Raw genomic sequence first — 26,083 nt, 5'->3', positions numbered from 1 at the left:
ATTTTTCATGTCACTAAACAAAGCTTCTTAAGGTTTAGAAATAAGTGAATAGGGTAGCCAAGTTTAAAGTGGTTTATGTGATTATATGTTCAGTTTAAAAATCTTCCACGAGTTACAAAAAATACTATATTCAGCTGGGAAATGAAATAGCATGTTCTAATTATTTCTCTCAAAAGTCAACATTCAAAGTTCACAATACATTTTGGGGGACAAATGAACCAAAACAAATATTTCTTCTTGTTCTGCCGTAGGTCCTGGGGTAGCCCAGAATGGCTGCAGTGTCATATGATCAGCTGTTAAAACAAGTAGAGGCATTAAAAATGGAGAACTCAAACCTTCGACAAGAACTGGAAGATAATTCAAATCATCTTACAAAACTGGAAACAGAAGCATCCAATATGAAGGTATAAAGATCATTTGACTTTAGTAAAAATTTGAATTGTCCCACAAATATATCCTATATAAGTCACCTTGTGCATTGATATTATTGTCTCCTCCCTTCTAGAATACAATTTATTTATCATTAAAAATATCTGTACTGCACTATTTTTTACAAAAGTTCAAGTCAATGCTCATCTTCTGCAGGAGAACAATGCATTGTAGAGGAATCGCGTAGGATACATCCTGAATATGGTTGCATGATATCTGTAGTCAAATAATTTTATTTATTTATTTAAGAGCAGTATTTTAAGGCTATCATTTTTGGCTCAAGTTTCACAGAGCTGGGAAATTGGAAGTTAAGTCTTATGCTTTAAGAGACATGTCCGTGATCAGAAATGATGTTTTGGTTACTTAACAATTTACATTCATTGCACCCACGTTTTCCCTTAGTTTTTCATGCTTAGTGATTTCTTCCCATCCATCTTTTTGTGTGTCTATAAAAGGCCAGTGTACTTTTTCTTTGTGTGCAAGAATAATAATTATGCTTTTAGAACTTTTAATATAATTCCCAAAACAATATTTTGGATTCTAGTATGCATGAATTAGTTTTCTGCTTTCCTTCCAAAAGCAAAAAATATACCACATTTCTGCTTTATATATTGCACTGTGAAAGCATTCAGAAACATCAGTTGGGCACTTTCTGAAAAATAACCATACAAAACAGTAATAACTATTGTGGATAAGACATGCAGAGGTTTTTTGCTTTGTTTAAGAACTTCATTTCTAATTCTAAACAGAAGCATTCCATGAAGGAAATAGCTGAGGGGTATTTCTTTAATTATTTGTTCATGGATTCATTGTATCTACTCGTTCTTCTGAAAGCAGAAAGCTAGGTCAAATAAGTTTTGAATCCTGTGAACTTTTTGCCCTGTAGCCATGCTTTTCAATTTGTTTTACTTATTGGTAGAGCTTCTATTATAAATAGAAAATCTTCCAAACATCTTATCTAGCAGTCTACCTGAATATAGGCCATTGAGCATTAAGGGCCTGAAAGCTTAATGGACTCTCTTAATCCATCATACGCTCGTCTTCCGTTTGTTATGTTCTTTTGTTCTTAATACTGTTTTATTACCCATTCACTTTTAATATAGATATTGCAAATTGCACTGTTTGTGTATACAGGCACACTAATAGCCTTGTACCTGACATTGCTCAGGATTTCTAAGAAACCCAAAAATCTGTGAAGTTTTGAAAGGTTCAGTCTGCCATCTTAATTCAAAATGGCATCAAATTGTATCCAAACATAGATGGGAAAAAACGTTTTCCTTGATCTCGGGAACCATCATGCAAAAACTGGCTACCATATCTTAAGAGGTGACCAATTTGGGAGGAGCAGCCCTTGCTGAGGCGCTAACTGATGACATAATTTAATGTTTCTCCTTGCCGCAGGACTTCAATTGCTTTGAGTGGTTGTTATATGCAAGCATATGATTAAAGCTACACAACTTCTGACTCATTAATGTACCCAAAAGTAAGCTTGTAAAATTAGATCTTAGGGAGGAAATTGAAGGTGGTTTTACTGAGGACTCTGAGGAGGCTTCCAATATAAAAATGGCGAAAGGAAGCAACAACTCTCAAAAAGGCACGAAAGGGACGGCTAATATGGAGGACGATCAATACCCACATAAATAAAATCAGAAAAGTGTTCTTGTCTAACTGGGTAGTGGCTCTTGCCCTATTTGAGAGAAATTTGAAACCTTGTTTGTGCAAATAGCAAGCTTAACCACAACAAAAAATGAAGCTATGAATCTGGGTTTAAGTAATTAATCAGAAATACACTTGCTGCAAATGATGACAGATGATTTGGTGTTAAGTTAGAGGAACTTTCAGACAGAGATAGAGGGAAAAATCAAATTTAGAGAATTTCCAGAGAACAAGGAATTGGGCTCATAAACCAGTTTATAATACATTGGCTGCATACATTGAACCTTAATAGCAACTTTCAGTGCGTGCTGGGAGGCAGTAGCCGGGTGGGCAAGGTCCTGTGAGATACAATTGTAAAATTTGAACATTATAGAATCAGAGACTAGGTCCTTCAGTGTAGTCAGTTGTGGACCTATATTTTGGGGGCTTTTCTGAAGCTTGAACTGTCGTGGGGGCGCCTTCGCAACCAGCAACGAGGTCTGCGTAATCATGGTTATCTTCTTCAATAGGGTGGTTCCACAACAGATCACTATACCTTTGCAACATCTGTGCTACTAACTCTCAAACTTTGGGATTGTTGAACTATATACAAAATAGTAATTAGCTGAGAGTCGTCCAACTCAAATTGGGTCTACTAGAGCCATTTTTTAAAGCAATGTGGACTAATGTTGCTTTTGGGGCCCCTCCGGGATTAGGAGCCCTGAAGCTTAAACTTCATTAGTTTCATAGTAGATCCGCCCCTGTGTGTAATGGCGCATCTGCCTTGTGGAATATGCTGCCCTTTGAAGTTAGACAGGCTCTGACCTTACAATATTTCACTAGATACTAAAAGCTCCCCCTTTCTACATGCTTTCCTCAGTTAAAAGTTGACTCTCATGGAGTATCAGATTTCTTTTGGAAAACTGTTTTTTCATCTGTATTATGTATTATGTTTTTATTGTACACTGATGTATTGCTAATGTTTACTGGTCCATAATTTGTTTCAAATAAAATAAAATTATAATCAATTTTTGTTTATAATCCGCATGAGTAGTACTGAAATTTCAAGTACTTTTTTGAACCCTTAATTGTAAAACTGTTTACTAAAAGTTTCAGCAAAAGCAACTAACCAGTTTTGGCCAAGGATGAGGGAGAAAAGTTTAGTTTAGAAAAAACATTGCTGTTGGAGTGGGAGATGTTACAGAATAGTAATTTTTGGGTATCTTACTGTGGTGTACTGCTTCTTATTTTCTAGGAGGTGCTGAAACAGCTGCAAGGAAGTATTGAAGATGAAGCAATGGCTTCATCTGGACAGATTGATTTGCTGGAACGTCTTAAAGGTAAACTTGGAAAAACACAGCCAGTTTTGCCAAACAAAAGTTGTCAGTGTAAATAATTGTTTATCTTGGATTACCATATGGGTCTTTAAATATTTTTTGCAACATAAACTTCTTAAACATTCATACCTAAAGTGGGTGTTACCTAACAATATAGGCTTTACAGTTATGAAGCAGGCATTCCAATGGCATTGCAATATCTCCTTTCTCTTGCAACTTTAATTTTTTAAAAATAGTTTGTTATGAGGATAAAGTTACACCTTGATTAAAATTTCATAGGGCTGCAAGGCTTCTGATGAAGTTGTTTTGGGTAGAGGGGGAATCTAACTCATATACTACCATTTGATTATCTTGTTCATTGATTAATAATAATCGCTGCCAATTCTGACTATAACATTTTGACTTTAGAATGTATTAGGGCATTTGTTACCTGTTCCATCTATTAAGAGGAGAAAGGGTCATTTGAAAAATTAAGATGTAACTAGCTTTTACATATGTTAGATATCTGGCACTTTTTATTTCCATTCAGAATTGAACTTGGACAGCAATAACTTCCCTGGAGTGAAGTTAAGGCCAAAGATATCCATGCGTTCGTACGGAAGCCGGGAAGGGTCAGTTTCTAGTCGATCAGGAGAGTGCAGCCCTGTTCCCATGGGATCGTTTCCTCGAAGAGGTTTTATGAATGGAAGCAGGGAGAGCACTGGTTATTTAGAAGAACTGGAGAAAGAGAGGTAATGTTTTATATCATATTATGTGTTTTATGAAATATATTTCAATTTTAAAAGTCCCCCTCTCTTCTTTGGGTAGGGGACAAGACAAAATATTTCAAGTCCTGTGTCTTGCCTGGTATTCTGATAATTCTGAAGAAATCATGATTCCATTTCTGCAAGTCTGGGAATGCATGTTGAAACAAAATATTCACTAGTGCTTTGCAGAACATCTGGTTCAATTGTCCACCAGCATGAGCACAATCTGCTGCTCTGCTCATAGATCTCTGTATTGAACAAAAGCTACCTATGCCAACCTGTGTGCTTGATGGGAAGGATATTCTGAAAGCACATCAACTCCACGTTTCTCTCCTTAATCGGTATTCATGGAGAGGTGACTTATGTAGGCACTCGCCTCTTCCTTCCAATAATCTGTTTAGCTGGAAATCTAGACTCAGAGTTGCTCCCCATAGACCATAGGATGTTAATACATACAGTTCATTAACTTATACGAGAGCATTTCAGAATATGCATATGTTTTAGTTGTTAATGACGTGTTTCATTCTTAATTGCGGTTATCAAGGGCTTGGATCCAGGGGTGAGCATGCATGAGCAGAAGGTGTGTGAGGAGGGGTCCCTTGGCTGAAATCTCTCTCATAGTTGCATGTTCTTACACATTATCATATAGCATTATGGATGGTCCTCCATTCCTCAAGGGTGGCTTTTCAGATATGCAGGGGTCAGCAGAGGGAGGACAAGGGGAACCAAACATGGTGCAACCATGAAAGTACCTTCTACTTACGCACAGGAATCTTTGGATGCAAGCTAGGAATTACGGCATATTCTGTATTTTGTACTTGTACTTTGTTGGCTATGGGTTATAGGAGTAGACAAAATTCTTAGTATTAGTGTCTGTGTGGCTTTACAGTATAATGTAGTGTGTAAGAAAAGAACAAACATCATTCCAAGAGACAACCTCTATAATAATCATAAAGTTTGTAACATTTTATATTCTGCCCCTCCACCAAAGATTTTGAGCACAGATGGAGTATTTCCATTTTATTCGCACAACCCAATGAAAGAGTTTAGGGTAATAATAGCTTGCTAGGGTCAGCCAGTCGCTGTGAGGATTTTAATCTAGGTTCATTTCATGCAAAGTTAACACTATCTCATATGCCACATTGATTCTAAATTATAAACTTGATTTTGTTTTTCTTGAACAGTTGAAGCATAGATATTTGGCAACTGAAGTTATTCATTGCTGTTGATCTTGTTGCATTAATAGTTATTTCTATGATGATTTATAATTAGATACTACAATATATAATACAAGGTACAACTCAAGGCCCTTGCCCAGCTGCCTCCTCTGACAGAGGCTCTGAGAGTGGCATCAAGGGGCAAAGGCCTCCTCAGTTGTGGCCCCCTGTCAATGGAATGCTCATCTGAATTATGCTTGCCTGACTCCAGAATTGATTTATTTTTTGTGCCAGGTTAAGCCGTTCCTCTTCGTCAAGGCATTTCATGGAATGTGTTCCAACTGTGTCAAGGCTTTATGCTAGTGTTATTCTGAGTTTCTTTTTTGTTTGTGTTCAGAAAAAAAAGTAGGAAATGCCTTCTGGATAGATATTTGCACAAGTGTAAAGGAAGTCAGAGGTCATGGAATCATAATGGAAAGCAATTTGTGTTGTTTTTTCCCTTAATTTTTTTCTTCCAAAAATTTGAGTAAGGTCTTTTCTTTCTTTTTTTTCAATTGCAGTCCTTTAAAAAAATTGTCTTCATAGAAATGATTTTATGTATGCTTCATATAGCTTTCCCTCTAATAAAGGCTGCAAATTGAACACTGAGAATTATGAAAGCACATTTATAAAGTCAATTAACTTTATTTGGTTATTCCATTTAAAATGTGTACTTTAGTTGAACTGGCTCAGCAGGAGGCAATTTGACTCAGAAGATTTGTGTCAAACCCTGAGCATTTCATTTCTTGTTAGATACAATACAGCAGAGATGATTTATGACTAAAAGCTATGGCACCCCCGGCTATTGTATGTCCTACATAAAATGACAATGTTCTCCAACCCATTTCACCATTGTATGCACAGAAGTTGCATTTCTTTCAACTTGATGTTGAAGAGACAGTTTTTCTACACCTGTTACCTTTTCAGCAATTGGACAATTTCTGGCAGAATTTAATGACTAACATTTGCTTCTTCATTTATAGGTCTCTCTTGCTAGCTGAGCTTGAAAAGGAGGAAAAAGAAAAAGACTGGTATTATGCTCAGCTTCAGAATCTGACGAAGAGGATAGATAGTCTTCCTCTTACTGAAAACGTAAGTGGTAATTGTACCGACATATTCAGCCCAATACAATCAATATAAATTCAATTCCCAGCACTGCACAAGTGGAAGCAGCTCACAAAATGAATCCTTACCACAGTCTCCCCTGCAGCTCTCAAGAAATCTTTTGCAGAGGTGGGGTGGGGTCCCACCAAACATTGTGGGCTGTGGCATATGGGGCTGCAGTGAAAAGACAGAATTGCCCCAGTTCAAATGGAAGCATCTTTGCACTCCACAGGTGCAAAATTATTCTGCCTGTTTTTAGGCAGTTGACTCCTCCAGCTTCAGCAACACATCCATGATTTTTGATTGACTTCTTTGGAGATGCTTTTCAGAGAGCGCAAGAGGCTGTAAAGTGGGGCGGGGAAAACATCACTTTTGTGAGCTCCATTTTTCTTCTTAATCGATTTTTCTTAAAGTTTTCACAATACAGTGGTGCCTCGCAAGACGAAATTAATCCGTTCTGCGAGTCTCTTCATCTTGCGGTTTTTCCGTCTTGCGAAGCCCGGCTATTAGCGGCTATTAACGGCTTAGCTGCTTTAAGAAAAAGGAAACAAACTCGCAGGAACTCGCAAGACGTTTCGTCTTGCGAAGCAAGCCCATAGGGAAATTCATCTTGCGGAATGACTCAAAAAACGGAAAACTCTTTCGTCTTGCGCGTTTTTCGTCTTGCGAGGCATTCGTCTTGCGAGGTACCACTGTACAATAAAATAATGTCTAGAACAGATAGAATTGAAAAGACAAGAAAGAGAGAAATGGGGGGGGGGGGAAGAAAAGAACACACAGATAAGAAACACCAAGGATAAAGATGGGGGAAACTTCTGATTCTCTGTCTGCTGGTTACCTTAGAAAAGGTCTATTTAAGGCACTCAGTCTACTCCGCTTTGTTAAACCATACTTCTTTATTATTAATAATAATTAGCTTTACATCCATTAGTTCCCATCACCATTCCTCTGTATTGGATAATAGTAATTTTTTCCATCCATGTCCATATTAGAATTTCTCCACTGTGGTCACATATTGGAGCATTTTGCTTGTGCAGCATTGGTGTTTTAAAAATTAACTCCTGCGCAAAAGGCCACACATACTTAAAGAGAATGGGGTAAAAGTGAGAACTTATACAACCATACCAATACCAGCTTCCGTTTGCTTTTAGACTAATATCAGCATAGAAGGGGGAAATATCAAGCTATCTGGTCCCTCTTCCCCATTGTCTTCCACGTAGGAGTCTAGTCTAGAACTTTTTTCCAGCCTTATGCAGTGTATCATTAGCTTATTTGGCAGTCTTCATGTTAGCATTAATAAAATTGCTTCTCGGAATGATTTACAATGGAACTTGATGCCAAACTGCAAAAATAATTAGTGTGCATTATAGACTTAGTTATGCTTTGTTGGGAAATTAGCCAGTTGTATGTGGATGAGCAGTCACCGCTATAGGGGTTCAGAGTTACGTGTTTTCTCTAAATCTGTATGCTTCATCTATATCCAAGAATTGTGACATGATACTTGGTTTATTGAGATCTGACTTTTAAAAAGTTCCTAGCCTTCATGGCAGGAGCTAAAATATAAAAATGTGAAAGGCTGAATTTGTATGCAAGGTCTCAAGGCATCCTTGTTTTTCATTTAAATTTGTAACTCAATATATCTCAAGTATTCAGTATTAAAACAATCAAAGGATGGGGCTCTATGGACTGTATAGCTTCTTATACTTCCCACATTCCACAACCTAAAGACAGGTGAGACTAAAAAGAAACTGTGTGAATGGGAAGAGGATTCCTTACCTGACTAGTATTCTTCAGTATCTGTCCTTCCAACATCCCAAGAAGTTTCAAAAAGGAAAGTAGAGGAATAATGGGACCTTCAAGCTTGCAGATATTGGGATGGTATCTTACTACATTAGGGAAGGGAGTTAAGAAGTCAGCAAAATGCATGCAAATATTTTAATTGCCTTTTACATCTTTATAGATTTTCTTTTTTGAATGGTCTCATTCTGCCAATGTTGCAGTCTTTGTCATATTGGGCAAGAGACATTAATGAGGTGGTGTTCTAAATTATAGACATAGGATCTTCATTTTTAAATTAATTGTTATTATATGAATGGTTTATCAGCAACATAACTGAATGTATTTTGGTTCTAGTTCTCCTTGCAGACAGATATGACTAGAAGACAATTGGAGTATGAAGCAAGGCAGATCAGGGCTGCTATGGAAGAACAGCTAGGCACTTGCCAAGACATGGAGAAGAGAGCACAGGTAATTATATAACAGGGTTTTACAAAATTTGAAAGGGTGTCTGTGCCAACAGTAAACTTAGTTAGCTTTCATAAAACTATAGTGCATAAATTTCTGACTGCCTCACCAAATAATATTTCTCTGCCTGTAGCAGGGGTAAGGAACCTATGTTCACTCATGGGGCGGGGTGCATGCCGGGGGCGAGGCAGAAGCAAAAACAAAGGAGGTGCACTTTCTCCTTCATCCTTGCACATGCATCCATACATTTTCACTGTCTTGCAATGCACACACTTTATTCTCTCTTCCCTCCTTAGCCCTGCTTCCCCATGCAGGCTTTTGAAACACTCCCATTTGGTACTAGTGGGGGCTTTTATGAAACCTAATTGCTTCATAAAGGTGGGGGAATCAGCCTTCATGGGAAGGGGAGAATTAACCCTTTTCTGTCTAGCATAGATCCTTTACAAACAGGCACCTTTTGATAGTAACGCGGCTTTTTAAAAGTTTGATTGCTGTGGATGGGTAGGCAACAAGGTTATAAACCTGTATCTGAACTTCATTTTTCCAAGGTGAGAGTTGCTAGAATTCAACAAATTGAAAAGGATATTCTACGTATAAGACAACTCTTGCAGTCCCAAGCTGCTGAAGCAGAGGTTAGTATTTATTTCCTGCCCTTTATTTATGTACTGTACATGCATGTTTGAAACAAATAAGTAGACCTGACTGAACAAGGAGCACCTTCTGTATAAATACCGTATTTTTCGCCCTATAGGATGCACTTTTTCACCTCCAAAAATGAAGGGGAAATCTGTGTGCGTCCTATGGGGCGAATGCAGGCTTTCGCTGAAGCGTGGAGAGCGAGAGGGGTCGGTGCGCACCGACCCCTCTTGCTCTCCAGGCTTCAGGAAGCTATCAGCAAGCCTGGGGAGCCCGCGGGAGTTCCCACAGGGCTCCCTAGGCTGCGGATAGCAGCCTGCTGCTCGGAGCGCGGGGCAGCTGAAGCAGAGCGCTCCGTGCTTCGGGCAGACATCCGCAGCCTAGGGAGCCCTGCGGGTGTTCCCGCAAGGCTCCCTTAGGCTGCGGATAGCAGCCTGCTGCCCGGAGCGCAGGGTGTGCTGAAGCAGAGCGCCCCGCGCTTCGGGCAGATATCCGTGGCTTGGGGGGGGGGGAATAAAAATTTTTTTCCTTTATTTCCCTCCCCAAAAACTAGCTGTGTCCTATGGGCCGGTGCGTCCTATAGGGCGAAAAATACGGTAACTAATAACTCTGTGGTTACTCACCTGTGGCTGAGCAATTTTGTGTTGCTTTAGTCAAGACAGCAGTTTCCTTGTTTAAAGAACTCGTATCCTGCTTTTCATCTTCAAGCGTGACGTATTCAAGGTAGCTCATATGATCCATCACTAAAACAGATCAATAAGAGATACATTACAGTTTACTCTTGCTTTAAAGCTACATGGCATCAGTCATAAGAGAGAAACTCAAAGTAGCCACTGCTCAGCAATCCTAGACTGGCCATGAGATCAAATAAATTGTGCTGTTGGTGTTTTTATCTTCATTTTTTAAGGAACCCTTTCGGCCTCTGAGAGAGAAAATGCTCAGAGTTCAGGTATAGATGTGTACAGAATTTTTAATCTCTATCACTTATGGTCTTTTTAATTATTGTGAGAGTTTGGAACCCTTTGCTAGCTATTGTATTCCATGTCTGAAGTTTTATAGCTTTTGTAGTGAGGTCCTGCCAAAATATGTACCGGAAGTTGCATTCAGTTGCAGGGCAGGTAGAGACACAAGTGCCAGTGCCCAATTGGGACTCCTAAAGTGCACTTGTTGGCACCTCTTTGGGTTAGTCTACTCCTTCCCAGGGACGCGGGTGGCGCTGTGAGTTAAACCACAGAGCCTAGGACTTGCTGATCAGAAGGTCGGTGATTCGAATCCCCACAACAGGGTGAGCTCCTGTTGCTTGGTCCCTGCTCCTGCCAACCTAGCAGTTCGAAAGCACGTCAAAGTTCAAGTAGATAAATAGGTACCGCTATGGCGGGAAAGTAAACGGCGTTTCCATGCACTGCTCTGGTTTGCCAGAAGCAGCTTAGTCATGCTGGCCACATGACCCGGAAGCTGTACACTGGCTCCCTCGGCCAATAAAGTGACATGAGCGCCGCAACCCCAGAGTCGGTCACAACTGGACCTAATGGTCAGGGGTCCTTTTACCTTTACTCCTTCCCAAAGTGGACCAGGTCATGAGCTGATAAGCAGTGACTCCAAGCCTGCTGGATTGACTATGCAACAGAGTTCCCAGTGAGCAGCTGTTCTCTGCAGAAAACAGGCTTGAAATCACTGCCTGTCAGCTGATTGACAGTAAAGTCAAGCTTCACTTGGCTTGGATTTACTTTTATAGTGCAGTACAAAGGAAAAATTGGTCACTTGATATCAGGTGATTGGCAGGTGGGTAGGGCTCTGCCCATCTGTTATAATGGCCTGCTAGGAAGAAACCCAGGATCTGGCTGGCAGGTTGTATCCAGTTCCCAACTCCTTGTCTACGTTACCTGGTAATTGTTCTGCGAGGTTTCCGACAGACACATTTCTCACCCTATCTGGCAATATCAGGGAGCCAATATGAGTTTGGTTTTTGCGTGAAAGCATATGCTGTACCACTGAAATACTGCCCGTCCCAGTCTCTAAGCTATGATAGAAGATCTGGAGTACTACATGTGTTCATTTCTCTTTCCTTCTTATCTCATGTCCAGATTTCCTCCTTTCACTCCCATTCACCACTTCCCCTTACATTTCAGGCTCCAGTACTTTTCCTTTTAGACATCTGTCCAATATTGGACTGATTTTGCAGACTTGGCTGTTTTAAATTGACTGTTCCCTTAGCTTTTATTTTAGTGATGATTGATTATTGTTTTTGGTGGTTTTGATCTTCTTTGTTGTAAATTTCTATTAGATCTGTACAGGTTTTTTGGTGTGGCAGCGTTGTAGGATGTTTTCTTCAGCTGCTTTGGATATAAGTGCTTTAAATAAATTATGGCACTAACCATGATTAATTTCAAATAAGAGTTTGCAAACTTTTAGCAGAAGATTGAAACTAATTATGTTGGCTTCATGCCTGTCGGACATACTGCATACTGCATCCTGGTTAGCTGTAAAAAGTGAGAGGGGTCAGATGCTGGGTTCAGTAAAACAGCACTTTATAAAGATAGTTACATTTTGCTGAAAATGAAACTTATAGATGACTAAATAATGGAATTCAGTGATTTGAATATTTGTTAAGATAGTTGCTAGACAGCCAATTTGGCTTGGAAAACACTAAGAGAATTAAGATTCCCTGTGTTACTTGTATTAGATCTCCCTGGCCACACATCCCAAGATACAACATGATTTGTGTGATTAACTGGGCTGGAAAATTATTTCTTGTTTCTTGCTACCAGCCTTAATTTTTAGGTATCGACTGTGCATGGGTATGTATGAATACCTTTTCTGTGTCTTTAGTAGCAGATTCTTAGTCTGCTGTGTCTCCCCTCCTCCCTTTAAGCTGGTAAGATGGTCTTTGTCAAACTGTGTTTCTCAAATTCCGTTAACCTAAAACTTTTAAATGGGGTCTCCCTCAACACAGAAATGCACACACACAATATATTTTCTATGTTTGACCCACTGTCCCCTCCCCCTCCCCAGTAATTAAGCTTGAAAAATGACTTAAATGCAGCTGATAGGTATTTTTATATAAAGATTATCTCTTGCTTTTTCTTTATTATTTGGTTAATTAGCATATTTTGTATGTTTGATTACTCCCCCACCCCCACCAATACAAAGTTTCCCTCCCAACTCCCTTTTGCTTTTTCGTGTTGTTTTAATCGTGTTCAGCTTAGTTCTGCTGCTTGCTATTTTCAGTAGATTCTTTCTTAACGTTTGAAGGCGTGCTTGCTTGACAGATGTCTTGGTGGGGGAGGGGGGAGCAGGAGAAAGAAAGCTGAGAAGGCTTACTCTGAAATGTAATTGATTAATTTATATAAATGTGTTTCTATCACAGTGTAATGTCATATGCAATATAAGTGTAGCTCACATTTAATAAAAACATAAGAACATAAGAAGGGCCATTCTGGGTCAGACAAAAGGCCCATCCTGTTCTGACAGCTGCCAACTAGATTCCTGTAGAAAGCCTGTAATGTAAGCAGGATGTGAGTGCAAAAGCACTCCTCCTACTCGTGATTCCCAACAACTGGCAATAATCCAGGGATGCCAACAGGATTTCCTGGACCTGTCTGCTGTATGTGGATTAGGGCCCCTACACTCCCCCTCCCTGTCTCACAATCCAGTGGCAAGAACTGCTGCATATGTACTTATATTTACTTAGCCTAGCCTAGCCTATTTCACAGGGCTGTTGCAAATATAAAAAGTTTGGGAGGGGAGGGAAATGTACAAGTTGCTGGATAAAAAAGCAAGATGCAAATATATGTCAAACAGCACATAGTTAAACTGTGTAAAACACTCACATAGGAGGCAGTGAAGGGCACCAATTTGCCTGGCTTTCAAAGGGAATTAAACAAATTCATGGAGGATAAGGCTATTCTCTGGCTCCACAGTTGCTTGAATACAGTTTGCTGTATTCCCAAAGGACGGGGAGTGTTTCATTGGACTTTCAGGCATTTCATAGAAAAGGGATTGGCCACTGTGAGAAGAGGATGCTGGGCTAGATGGGTCATTGTCCAGCAGGGCTTTTCTTAAATTCTTCAGTAATGTCATTCAAAGATAATGTAAAGGAAGCCAGAAAAGAATCTTCCTTGCTTTAACTGCAATGTTTCATAGGCCTGATGTTTACAAGATGGGTGGGGCATAAATAATTTATTATTATTATTATTATTATTATTATTATTATTATTATTATTATTATTATTACTATTATTACCCAAATGGGAAAATCTTTTTGCCAACCCTTATATATGATAACCGGCCAAAAATACTTTTAAGTATGTGGATATCTGAACTACCAACTCTCAGCCTGGCCTACGTCACAGGGCTGTTGTGAATATAAAAAAGGGAAGGGGAAGACAGTGATCATAGCCTTGAGCTCCTGGGAAGAAAACCAAGATACATATACAGTCAACTTGCATCTTGTGCATATTTAACTTGTGCAATTTCAGCTTTACATGCTCCATAGTTGGCCTGCTGAAATTGCACAAGCAATTGGGAAGCTTTTAATGTTTGATGTATTACAGTATTTTAATATTTTTTTGGAAGCCACCCAGAGTGGCTGGGGAAGCCCAGCCAGATGGTCGGGGTATACATAGTATTTATTTATTTATTTATTTATTTATTTATTTATTTATTTATTTATTTATTTCCACACTGGGGTTTCTTGGCACAGAAAGAGCTTTTAAGTTCTCAAACTTGCTTACCGAGCTCTGGGAAGCTCTTGCACAGGCTCTGGGAGTCTCTCACAAAATCTTAGCAGTGGTGCTGCCTGCCAAGTGCTGAAGCATTAGAACTGCCTACGCATTTTGTGCTCTGACTTCCTTCAGAATTGTCCAGTTGACTTTGTTTTAAAGCACTTGTATCCCCCTGTTGGCCTTGCTGCCCCTGTAGCAGAAGGAGAACATATCAATGACTACTAGCCACAATGGCCAGCTTTATCCTTCATGAATTCATCTAACCCTCCACTAAAACCATCCAAGTTGGTAGCCATCACTACAGCATGTGGAAGTGAATTCCATAATTTAACTATGTACTGTGTGAATAAGTACTTCCTTAGTCTCTCCTAAATCTTTCAACATTTAGCTTCAGTAGAGGTCTCTGAGTTCTGACTTTTATCATGGATGGAGGGGGAGAAAAAGATTGAACATACAGTGGTACCTTGGGTTACATACACTTCAGGTTAAGAACAGACCTCCAGAACGAATTAAGTTCTTAATCCGAGGTGCCACTGTACTGGATTATTACTGTAGATTATTTTGCGTCCCAGTTTATTCTCTAATAGCCCCATGTTCAAATTAATTATTGCCATTAGCTTCAGCCATAGAACCGCACAGTCTAATACAGCACTGAACTTCTTGAAATGCACATGGTCATACAATGTTTGTAGGCGATAGGGATCTAACCTTTTTTTATAGTGGGGCCAGTGATTCCTTTAAAACTGTTCTATAGGGTTTTTTTTCATAAGGGATGTATAAATGAAGCTTCAGACAGTAAAAAACTGAATAAAGGTGTATCTCCTGTTCTGTATGCAGTTCTTTGTGCGTTTGAGTCACTTTTAAAAATAAAATTTCACAACCTTTAACTTTCATTACCTTTAAGATGGTATGAAAAAAATCTGGGTTTTATTTTCTATATACAGTGGTGCCCCGCAAGACGAACGCCTCGCAAGACGGAAAACCCGCTAGACGAAAGGGTTTTCCGTTTTGGAGGCGCTTCGCAAAACGAATTTCCCTATGGGCTTCCTTCGCAAGACGAAAGCCCATAGGGAAATCTCCGGGACAGCGGGGAAGCGCAGCGCGTCTTCCCCACTGTCTCGGACCTCCTCCGAAGGCTGGCGGTGGGGTGGAGAGACCTCCTCCCGCCGCCAGCCTTCGGAAGGCTGCTCCGAAGGCTGGCGGCGGGAGGAGGTCTCTCCGCCCCACCCGCAGCCTTCGGAAGGCTGCTCCGAAGGCTGGCGGTGGGGCGGAGAGACCTCCTCCCGCCGTCAGCCTTGGGATGGCTGCTCCGAAGGCTGGCGGTGGGGCGGAGAGACCTTCTCCCCGCGCCAGCCTTCGGATGGCTGTCCTGAAGACTTGCGGTGGGAGGAGGGTTTTCCTTCCCACCGCCAACTTTCAGAATGCTGTTCTGAATGTTGGCGGTGGGGAGGAAAAACCCTCCTCCCACCGCAAGCCCCGGGAACAGAGGAGAAGCGCTGCGCGCCTTCCCCTCTGTTCCCGTACCTGTCCTGAAGGCTTGCGGTGGGGAGAAAAGCCCTTCTCCGCACCGCCAGCCTGGCAAGCGGTCTCCATAGGAACACATTAATTGATTTTCAATGCATTCCTATGGGAAACCGTGCTTCGCAAGACGAAAAACTCGCAAGAAGAAAAAACTTGCGGAACGAATTAATTTCGTCTTGTGAGGCACCACTGTATTGGTTTGCCTTTTTAATAGGAAAAAGCACTGTTACGTTGCCCAATTTTATTCACTGAGTTGCAGAACGATTAGTCTGGAGACAAACCACTTGTCTAAATTTCTTTCACGTTAAGATGGATGCTCTGACATGTGTCATGCTATAACTAAATTGTGGAAAGCTTCCAAATAGTACAAAACGGGCATACTATGTGTATTTTGGGCTATCCACCCAGAAGGTGTTTCTATTTGATTGCGAAGCGTAAGTAATATTTTAACTGTTCCAGTCATAGCCTCCAGTAAGTGCATAGATCATGTGACATTGCAGAGGAGACAGTTGTTTGCTCCAATTCTGTTACATTTCTGATAGTGATGTGAGCACAGCTGGTGGAGGATGGTGTTTTGTATCTCACAGCAAATCCTTTGTCTTCTAGAGCTATAATCCTCAGAGGACATGCTTCACTTTCATCCTGCAATTTTGCTAAGGCGGTCGCTCTCGACTGCTAATTATTGAGGCTAGAGGTTATGAAAAATAAAGCATAGTTCAGTGGTTCGTGAAGCTACAGCATTGACGTGTTCACAGTTTTAAGCTTAAAGTGGAAGCGTACTCCATTTCTGTGCGTAATGTCGCAAACTCTTACATTGACAGAGGACACCTCCGAGCAAGCACGATGCAGGCTCGCATGAAGCTGAGAGGCAAAATGAAGGTCAAGGAGCAGCAGAAATCAGCGTGGCAACTGCTGGCAGTAGTCAGGTAAAGTCAAAATTTTATTTATAAGTAATGCTTCAACATATGGTGCTTGGGGAGGTGGGATATAGTGATTCTGCTATGGCAGTATAATTGTGCGCGAATGGATTCCTTCAGGTGCACTAAATCAGAAAAGGCTTTGTGCTGGAGGAGATGAGAGCTCTTTAATTTGTTACAAAGGAATGTACCATATAGATAGAATTTAAATGTTCTACACTGTAAGCAAGTACAAATCTTGGTCAGATTGCTATTGTGTGTAAATTTAAGGGAAAGGAGCCTTGCATGGCTATCAAATTCATGTTGATATAGCCAGGTTTTCAAGTTAAAATGTGATTAATACAGGGAATTTTCTTTGATACTATTTTAAAATGGCTGCTAATTCTGCATTATTTTTATGGCTTCAAAGTAGAAGCTTATGATTATAAATTTGGGGGGGGGTTGTGGAAGGCAGTGTTATAAACCACTAGAATAATAAATTATCATCAGTCAAATTGTTCATTTATATTGGAAGCAGATATATTTTTCATTATTTCCTGCTGTTCCTTTGCTATGTATATAGTAATATGATTGTTGTCCAGTTGTGTTTTCATCATGTGGAATATTTTAAACATTCATTTAGACTGACATACAGTTTAAACCCAATTTGCTCTGATTTAAAACCAATTAAAAAAATGTTCTTGTAAATAAGATACAGCATAGGCTTGTATGGGACCTTAATGTGGATGAACTCAGGAGGTGATGAGAAAAGTGTCTTATAGCCAGAGAGCTTGGTATGAATAATCCTGGTGCTTTAGAACAATTCTGACTTTGCCTCATAAAAAATTGTGCTTATAGTATTAATCTTATTTCCCCACCCCCCTAGCTTTATGGATACGAGTCATTCAATCCATCTTGATATGAGACATCTGGGGGATTACCTCCTTTTTATGCAAGGCCAGGGGGAAAAGGCTTAATGGATTGGGCACCAGTATTTCATTTCTGGAGCTATGGTCAACCTACCTTGTGGCAGAGCATATTATTACTAGAAGGCAAAATAAAATAAAATAAAATACCCTGGTCAAGCCCAGACATTTTTTTGATAGCCAAATGAATATTATACTTGATGATTTGGCTACCATAGTATTTTTCAGAAGGCGACACTTCTTTCTGCATGACTGCACTGTTCTGCATGCACTCTGCTGCATTTAGGGAGAGCAAATGAAATTCGCTGAAATGTGGATGCTCCTAAGTTAGCTAAAGGATAGAAGTGAACTTCATTTTTACAAGAAAAATCCATTTGGCGATGTGTTTCAATGGAGAGAATATTAAAATAAGAATAAACTGCACCGCGTGAGATGAGAATAGAGTTGAAGACAGTAGGGTGGGAATGTAGCAGAACTAGTTGTGTTGATGAGAAAAAAATAAGAGTATATTCAAGCAGGATCAGAAAGGGTTGTGGCAGAAGTAGAGTGAGTGTCCAATAAGAGATGGGGATTGGTACATTCCAAGGACTCCGGTTTGCTACTATTTTAATAGGTTTGGGGTATATTTAACACTGGTTCTGTCTTCAGTAAGATTAGTTGAAAAATACAGTTCAGCATAATTTGGGTCTTTTGTCAAATTCAGGGCTTTCTAACAATTTCTGGAAGAACAAATTGATTGGTCATCTTCACAATTGCCAATGTTTAAGCTCTATAGCTTATCCAAAGCAGGTTTGATTATTATAAGGAATTTAGTACTAGGTTCCATGGACAGATCATTGCAGCTGCAGTGCTTTCACTTGTGTGCTTTTCCAGCTTAGTGTACAGACTCTCTTCTCTTGCTCTCTCATAATCACTGCCTTATTCATCATCATTTTTTCCCTTATTTACACAACCAGTTTTACTGTATCTTTTTCATATTTTTTCTGTCCTTCCTTGAATTGTTACATTTTTTAAAAAAATTGGTTAATATATTGCCTGTAGCAGGGTTGATCAACCTGTGTCCCTCTAGATACTGAAAAAGGACAGCTCCCATAATCTTTGGACCATTGGCTAACATGACTGGGACTGATGGGAACTGTAGTTCAACAACTGCTGTTAGCCTAGAAGACCCACCTATATTTGAAGTAATGGTGAAGTATTTGTATGGGAAGGTTTTTCATGTGCCCCTTGGAGCACCTATATGTGTAGAGCGCCATCCTTGGGCCACATAAATATAAACACTTCCATTAAATAACCTTTTAAATATATATGCAGTCTGTGAGGGCCTTGACTAGCAAGTGTCATTTACAAACCAAACTATTAGACAAGAACCTTACTATTTCAGTGAAGTCTTTGGATTTAAATTCTACCCGTCACAATTAAAATAATAATAATGAGTAAATATGCTACTGCTTTGCCATTCCCCTGGAATAAGCAGTGCTTATGCAGAAAACATAAAAAAATTGCTTCTGAGCAAGGAGGCTGCCAGGAAGGAGCATGAGAGGAGCAAATTGCCTTTGGACCAAGCACAGAATTAAAAAGTCCACTGATTAAAGTCTGTCCCACTTTCAGCTCTATACTGTTGGACCAAACAGCAAAGTGGCAAACTGCACTAACTGTTGCCCTATTGCCACTTCAGCTCTGAACTTTCTTTCATTCCTGGAAAATACTCACTAATGCAGGCAGCTGGCCAAGCTTTTTGTATTGCAACCGTTGAGGCAAAAAGAACACAATAAACACAGGTTTCCTAATATTGGGCTTGGTTACCTTGGCTGGAGAAATGCATGATGCACCCCCAATCCTTTGGGAAGTGGTGGGGGAGGTGTAAAGCCCAGATATGAGTGTGCTATAATCATTATGCCCACTACCCTTTTATATTACTTCTGCCATCATTGTACAGGCAACTCCCCATTTGCACGGGGGTTGTGTTCTGAAACACCATGTGCCTTGGCAGGGCATGTGTAAGCCCATTCCACCACTCCTTCTGGGGCCAAAAACTGTGTGTGTGCTGAACACGTGCAAGCAGGTAGTTATTTGTATTCAAGTTGGATGTGGAGTGGATCTTTAGGGGCTGAATGTGCTTCCTTTCCACCATTTCTGGATTTTAATTTTGAAACAGCAGTAGGAATGTAGAGGAAGGTAAGCATGGCCTGACTTGCTTATGTGTTGAGAGTAAGATCTGGATCTGGGTGGAGAACCTCTGTCCTGGGGGCCTAATCAGACCTGTCATGTCAACCCTAACCCTGCCAGGCAGTTGCAGCCAGGCCACACCCACCAGCCCTATACCTAATGACAGGTTCAAGGCAGGTAAACAACCTTCCTCTCCTGAAAGGGGTCTTCAGCTGGAAAGTCCTGTGCGAAGGGCTGCACAATGGGGTCTTGCCAAGTGATTTGCAATGGGCTCCTTAAGAGCCTGCATCTAGCTGATTGTCTGGTCTTATGGTGCACTTTAAAAGGCATTTTACATATCCCTGTGTGGTTTCACTTTGTTGTGACATCAGGTGATTGACAAGTGGGTAGTCCTAGGGTGGGCGGGCAAATAATGATCAGGTCTGCAAGCCGAAACCTTGCATGAACGGTTTTAGAGTGCCCTAGTAAGAGCCCCCATTCCACTTGTCTCCCCAAAAGAAGAACATTAGAGGATCCCAGTGTGATTAATAATAGGTGGAAGGCAAGAAACACCTTCATTCTGATAATAATGATAATGATAATGATAATAATAATAATAATTTTATTATTTATACCCCACCCATCTGGCTGGGGTATAAATAAAAACATAATGAAACTCTGCTTGGAAGCCAAAAGCTTCCACCCTTGCGTCCTGTCCTCCTAATAGCCAAATGTTTGGTATTCACAATGATCTTTTGGGTGCTTGTACAGTGGTGCCTTGCAAGACGAAAAGAATTCGTTCCGCGAGTTGCTTCGTCTTGCGATTTTTTTCGTCTTGCGGAGTGCGGATTCCCTGGGTATTAATGGTTTTACGAAAAAGGAAGCAAACCCGCAAGACGTTTTCGTCTTGCGTTGCAAGCCCATAGGGAAATTCGTCTTGTGAAGCACCTCGAAAAACGGAAAACTCTTTCATCTAGCGAGTTTTTCGTCTCGCGAGGCATTCGTCTTGCGGAGCACCACTGTACATGGAAAGGTTAATGGGATTTCTTACCCAAGTTGCTTTTCCTGGAGTGAAGTAATGATTAAATGGTAAGAGGATATTATGACCTTTGCCACATGATCTATCATAAGAAAACTGGGATGCAAGTTATTAATCATTTAATTGATGTGCTCAGTATTGAGTCCCCCAGATTAAATTAAGTTGATTCCTATTCGAAATTAGTAGAAATAGGATGTATATACTATATACAAATGTAAGCTTCTCACATTTATGGAGAAATGGTCTCCCTACTACAGAAACTTTGAAAAGGGCACCTTCATTGAGTTTTGCCATAATTTAAACTTAGTTGATCATCTAAAAGCCAAATAGTAAATAAACTAAACATCCTTTAACTGGACAGCAACCCAGCAAATGCTATGATGTCACAGTCACACTTAACTGATCACCCCTAAATGAAATTTGGGTAGTCACTTCATTGCCTAAAGGGAGAGGAGAAAGAGAGAGAGAATGCAATTGGTATGACTAAGTGCATCCCTGACATTGAGAGGGGTTGGTAGTGCAAGTGAAGGAGAAAAGAGCAGTAATGCTGAAATTGTGCTTGAAAATGCCACCTGGGAGCTGAATACCGCTGTGAGAGAGAATTGTGTTGGTTGGCCCAGGGGCTATGGTTAAGGGAATGAAATATTTCTCACAAAAAAATGTTACTTTGTGAGTGCAGCACTTCCTATTCTCGTATCCTCCAGTGTAAACGGTATGGTTACATTGTTAACAATAATTTAAAAGAGTCTATTTTTGTCATGGCTGGCGAAATGGCTAACCGCTTGTTGCTTTTGTGACTCAGGTCACGATGCAGCTTTCCCTCCTCTGGCACAGTTAGATTTTTACAGTGTTGACATGTCAGCTTAGTTTAACCCTATCTTCTAAATCGTGTTGCCTTCTAAAATGCTGAATTTTTAAAATGATTTTGTGTTATGCTAATGCTTTCATCGCCAAATTGTTAATTAAACTCTTAGGGTTCAGCTGCTCGTATGGACCATGAGACATCAAGTGTTATGAGTTCTAGCAGCAGTTACTCTGTTCCTCGAAGACTGACAAATCACCTAGGTACTAAGGTAACCAAAGTTTGTCACAGGCTATTAATGCCACATTTTACACTTAAAATATGTTACTTTTGAGAAAGGGTAGTAATATTGATAGTCCCATTGAAGGAAAAAAGGGGTTAGATAAAATAATTATAAAGTGTTGTGGTGTTATGGAAATTTGATTTGAAACCAAGCTGAATTTGAGTTTGTTGGTGCCTCTGGTAACCTCTCTCTTACATCATAGATGTTGGCTCATATGATGGATGTATTGTTTTATTGGTACTGTTGCTGCAAGTTTACCTTAGACTTGAACAATAAACTTACATTGACTGATTGATTGATTGATTGATTGATTGATTGATGTTCCCTTTCAAACCTGTCTGGCAACTTCCAATTAGCTGATCTTTTTCTGTCCAACTGGGCAGTCATTTTGCAGGGAAAGTCTCATGCTGCTTTTGAAATATTATTGTGGCCCTTGAGATGGTTTCAGCTGCCCAGTATATACTGACGCATTGAGTGTGTCAGATGACCTTGTCATGTACAAAATCTAACAAGTCTGTCAATCTTTAGTGATTGCTTCAGCATTATAGAATGGGAGAATCAAAGCAGCTGCCACAATGCTATTACTAGTATTTCATGATGTGGCAATAGATTGCTGCTACATTAACAATATGAGGAGGGTGTCATTAAGCTTTTCTGAAAATGCATAATTGTTTATGAGTGCCCTGTCTTGCTTACAGACAAGAGTAACACATAGTGAATCCTCCACTAATTTTGGTGATACAGTTTGTACTCCTATGTCAGCATTATTTTATCTGCCTAAGAATAGTGCAATACAGAATCTGTAATGTTGAGAGTTCTTAACTTAGGCCCAAAGGCTTAATTCATCATCAGTTCATCAAAAATTCTCCTGGTGGCATATGCCACGGCTTATACTTTAAAATTGGTAACATTTTTTAAAAATTGCTTGCTTTGCAGGTTGAAATGGTGTATTCATTGCTGTCCATGTTGGGTACTCATGATAAAGATGACATGTCACGAACTTTGCTAGCCATGTCTAGCTCCCAGGACAGCTGCATAGCTATGCGCCAGTCTGGATGTCTTCCGCTCCTCATTCAACTTCTGCATGGCAACGATAAAGACTCAGTGTTGTTGGGAAACTCCCGGGGCAGTAAGGAGGCCCGTGCCAGAGCCAGCGCAGCACTGCATAATATCATTCACTCGCAGCCTGACGATAAGCGAGGCAGACGAGAAATCAGAGTCCTTCATCTTCTAGAACAAATCCGAGCTTACTGTGAAACATGTTGGGAATGGCAGGAAGCACACGACCAAGGCATGGACCAAGACAAAAATCCAAGTATGTCACTGTGTTTAAAGCTTTTACTTGAAAACCAGCACGAAGTGTTTTTTTCATGTTACGGCTTCGAATCTGAGTTCTTTGTAGAACAAGCAATTTCAAGCAAGCTGTGTGAGAGATGAGACCTCTGGTTATGATGGGCAAATCTGCCCACTATAGCCCATGTCGCTTTTGCTTGGTTTTCCTTTAATTCCACTCTGTTGCTACTTTAATCTTGCAAGGAAAGAAACTTTGCAGCAACATAACTGGCGAAGAAGGAAGATTGTAAGAACTGTAGTTGGCCTGGGGTGGAGGAAGGCAGGAGGGGTAGGCAAATTCCCCTATGATAACATTCCCCCATAATGCATTAGGGCTCCTAGGTCCAAGAGCAGAGACCCAGATTAGCTCCAAGCCCTTCCCTGTGACACATACTGAAGACTCGTCTCTTTACCTTGGCTTTTGACAATTATTTTTTGTGAGCCACCTCCTCTGCTGAATTTATAGTGCTCTGCTCCAATTTTCCATCTGTTCTATTTGTTCTGATTTTCATCTGTTTTATGTTTTTATACGTTGTTATGTAGCCCGTTGTTATGTAGTCTCACGGTGAAGGGCAGGTAATCTTATAAACAAATAATTAAAAAAAAAAGAGGCCCGAGTTCTTGCGTGGCGTTCCATGTATATAAGGAGGAGAAACCTTTTTGGCTCTGCAGGCCAGATCCTGGTCAAGTTTCCCCTCATGAGCCAAATGTAATAGGTGGATGAGGACACCTATTTGAAAATCACCTTGTATGCTTTATTGTTGCTTTGAAGTCAATCTGTCAATCACCTCGTATGCTTTATTGTTGCTTTGAAGTCAATCTGTCAATCACCTCGTATGCTTTGTTGTTTCTTTGAAGTCCAGAACGACTACACAGTTATGCAGAATGTAGAAATTGTTTATTTCATAATTGTGTAGGATTCCCCCCCCCCCATAATTAGGTTGCCTTTCAGGTGTCTAATAAACAGCCTCTCTAAACCTCTGTAAGCTTTGCTTTGTTAAATAACTAATTGATGAAGTAAATAGTAATTATTTTCCTTGTTCTGACAAGTGCCGGCTCCAGTTGACCATCAGATCTGTCCTGCAGTGTGTGTTCTTATGAAGCTTTCATTTGATGAAGAGCACCGTCATGCGATGAATGAACTTGGTAAGAGTGGAGCAAAAAGTATTGAGAGTATATGCTCAACATCACATTACCTCTAACACATCACATTACGGATTAGTTAGAGCTTTAACAACCTGATAGTTTCTACAATCAGGAAGATAAAATGTTAGATTTTCTTCCCTTTCAGTACATGAATGCTTATTGTTTTAAAATTGTTATAAAGGCTCTGGAGAATGCTGTAGCTCCTTCTATTTAGATAATTTATTGAGCTAGGTATCTTTACCCATTTGTTCCATAGCTACATAGCATATATGCAGGAAGAAACAACAGTGGTGCTGACAAGAGTGGTTGTTAGCAGCATACATGTTGCTTTTCTTCGAGTTGTGTTCACTTGCGACATTTGCATATAAGACATAGGGGGGAAATTCATCTTTGAATGCTTAAAGAGTGTTTGTTATCCAAAAAATGCAATGACTACAGATAGCAGGTTTTTTCTGATTTGGAGCAAATTGATTTGCTTTCTTTGGATTCTTAATACTTCCGTGAAATGCTCCCAGTTCTTTAAAAATAATTCTTAGTTGCTATTTACAGATAGGTAGCCGTGTTGGTCTGCCATAGTCAAAACAAAACAAATTCCTTCCAGTAGCACCTTAAAGACCAACTAAGTCAGTTCTTGGTATGAGCTTTCGTGTGCATGCACGTGTATCTGAAGAAGTGTGCATGCACACGAAAGCTCATACCAAGAACTGACTTAGTTGGTCTTTAAGGAATTCTACTGGAAGGAATTCTACTGGAAGGAATTTGTTTTGTCTTAGTTGCTATAGTATGGATCCCTTGTAACCATCCCCTTGCTTTGTCTTTGGCCTTGGAAAATAAATGCCAATAATTATTTAGAATAAATTATTCGGAATATTTAGTATAAAATTACAGTGGTACCTCAGTTTACAAACTTAATCCATTCCGGAAGTCCGCTCTTAAAGTGAAACTGTTCTTAAAGTAAGGCACGCTTTCCCTAATGAGGCCTCTTGCCACCGGTGTCCTTCCACCATTCAGCTCATTCAGCTTCTGTTCTTAGACCGAGGTAGAGTTCGCAAACCGGGACACTACTTCTGGTTTTGCAGAGTTCATAAGCCGAATAGTTTGTAAACAGGGCTGTTCTTAAACCGAGGTACCACTATACTTAGAATAAATTATTTAGAATAAATTGTTTAGAAAAATAATTCATTCTAACAAAAATTTCAACTATGTTTATAGGAGGATTGCAGGCCATTGCAGAATTGCTTCAAGTAGACTGTGAAATGTATGGGCTTACTAATGACCACTACAGTGTCACATTAAGACGATATGCTGGAATGGCTCTGACAAACTTAACTTTTGGAGATGTAGCAAATAAGGTAAGTTAATTTTTCTTTTGCTATTTAATAGTTTTAATATTAAGACTTTCAGCTTTTCAGCTGTTCTGTATATAATGGGCTGCTGTCATTAACTTCAGATGGCTGTGATACAGCTGAGCATGGAACAGAAAAATTTCTTGATATTCCTCAGCAGACATTGACACAGCCACAATAACACAATTATGCTCTGTATTATTATCCTATGCCCTATGACTATTGTGAATTAATATTTTAATATTCTCCTTTGCTGCTTTTTTTAAGGGTATTTTGTATAGGTCATGAAATAGTTGACTATATTTTTACATCTGCACTTTATTGTAATTCTTGAACCTGCCACCATTTGGAAATTTTAATCCATTTTATGATCTGATAAGCCAATTAAGTCTTTACCTGGAGAAGGTAGCTTTGGCCATGGTCATTCATGCCCTAGTCCACTCTAGGTTGAACTACAGCAATTTGTTTTATGTGAGACTGCCATTGAAGATTGTTCAGATACTTCAACTTATCCAGAATGGGGCTATTGGGGTTTTGGAAGGGTCAGAGATGATCAAAGCATATTGCTCTGATTTTGTACCAATTACAGTGGC

At 40.0% G+C, this 26,083-nt stretch overlaps 1 protein-coding gene across 4 annotated transcripts in view; it reads left to right on the top strand.

Annotated features, from left to right (window-relative positions):
• The window catches only part of APC (APC regulator of WNT signaling pathway), a 69,380-nt gene that overhangs the window by 29,708 nt on the left and 13,589 nt on the right, over nt 1-26,083 (top strand). For all 4 annotated transcript variants that reach the window (XM_081880301.1, XM_081880298.1, XM_081880299.1 and 1 more), the window contains 11 exons: nt 252-404; nt 3,320-3,404; nt 3,931-4,132; nt 6,327-6,435; nt 8,581-8,694; nt 9,240-9,323; nt 16,394-16,498; nt 21,556-21,654; nt 22,603-22,981; nt 24,049-24,144; nt 25,357-25,496. In XM_081880301.1, the coding sequence (XP_081736427.1) occupies nt 270-404; nt 3,320-3,404; nt 3,931-4,132; nt 6,327-6,435; nt 8,581-8,694; nt 9,240-9,323; nt 16,394-16,498; nt 21,556-21,654; nt 22,603-22,981; nt 24,049-24,144; nt 25,357-25,496 (1,548 nt within the window). In that variant the 5' untranslated portion in view covers nt 252-269. The remainder of the gene's footprint in view (nt 1-251; nt 405-3,319; nt 3,405-3,930; nt 4,133-6,326; nt 6,436-8,580; nt 8,695-9,239; nt 9,324-16,393; nt 16,499-21,555; nt 21,655-22,602; nt 22,982-24,048; nt 24,145-25,356; nt 25,497-26,083) is intronic.

Source organism: Podarcis erhardii (genome assembly GCF_964252035.2).
Source record: "Podarcis erhardii genome assembly, chromosome: 11".
In the NCBI taxonomy this organism is placed as follows: Eukaryota; Metazoa; Chordata; class Lepidosauria; order Squamata; family Lacertidae; genus Podarcis; species Podarcis erhardii.
Note: the sequence above shows the minus strand (reverse complement) of the source record. Positions and strands in the feature narration are given on the sequence as shown.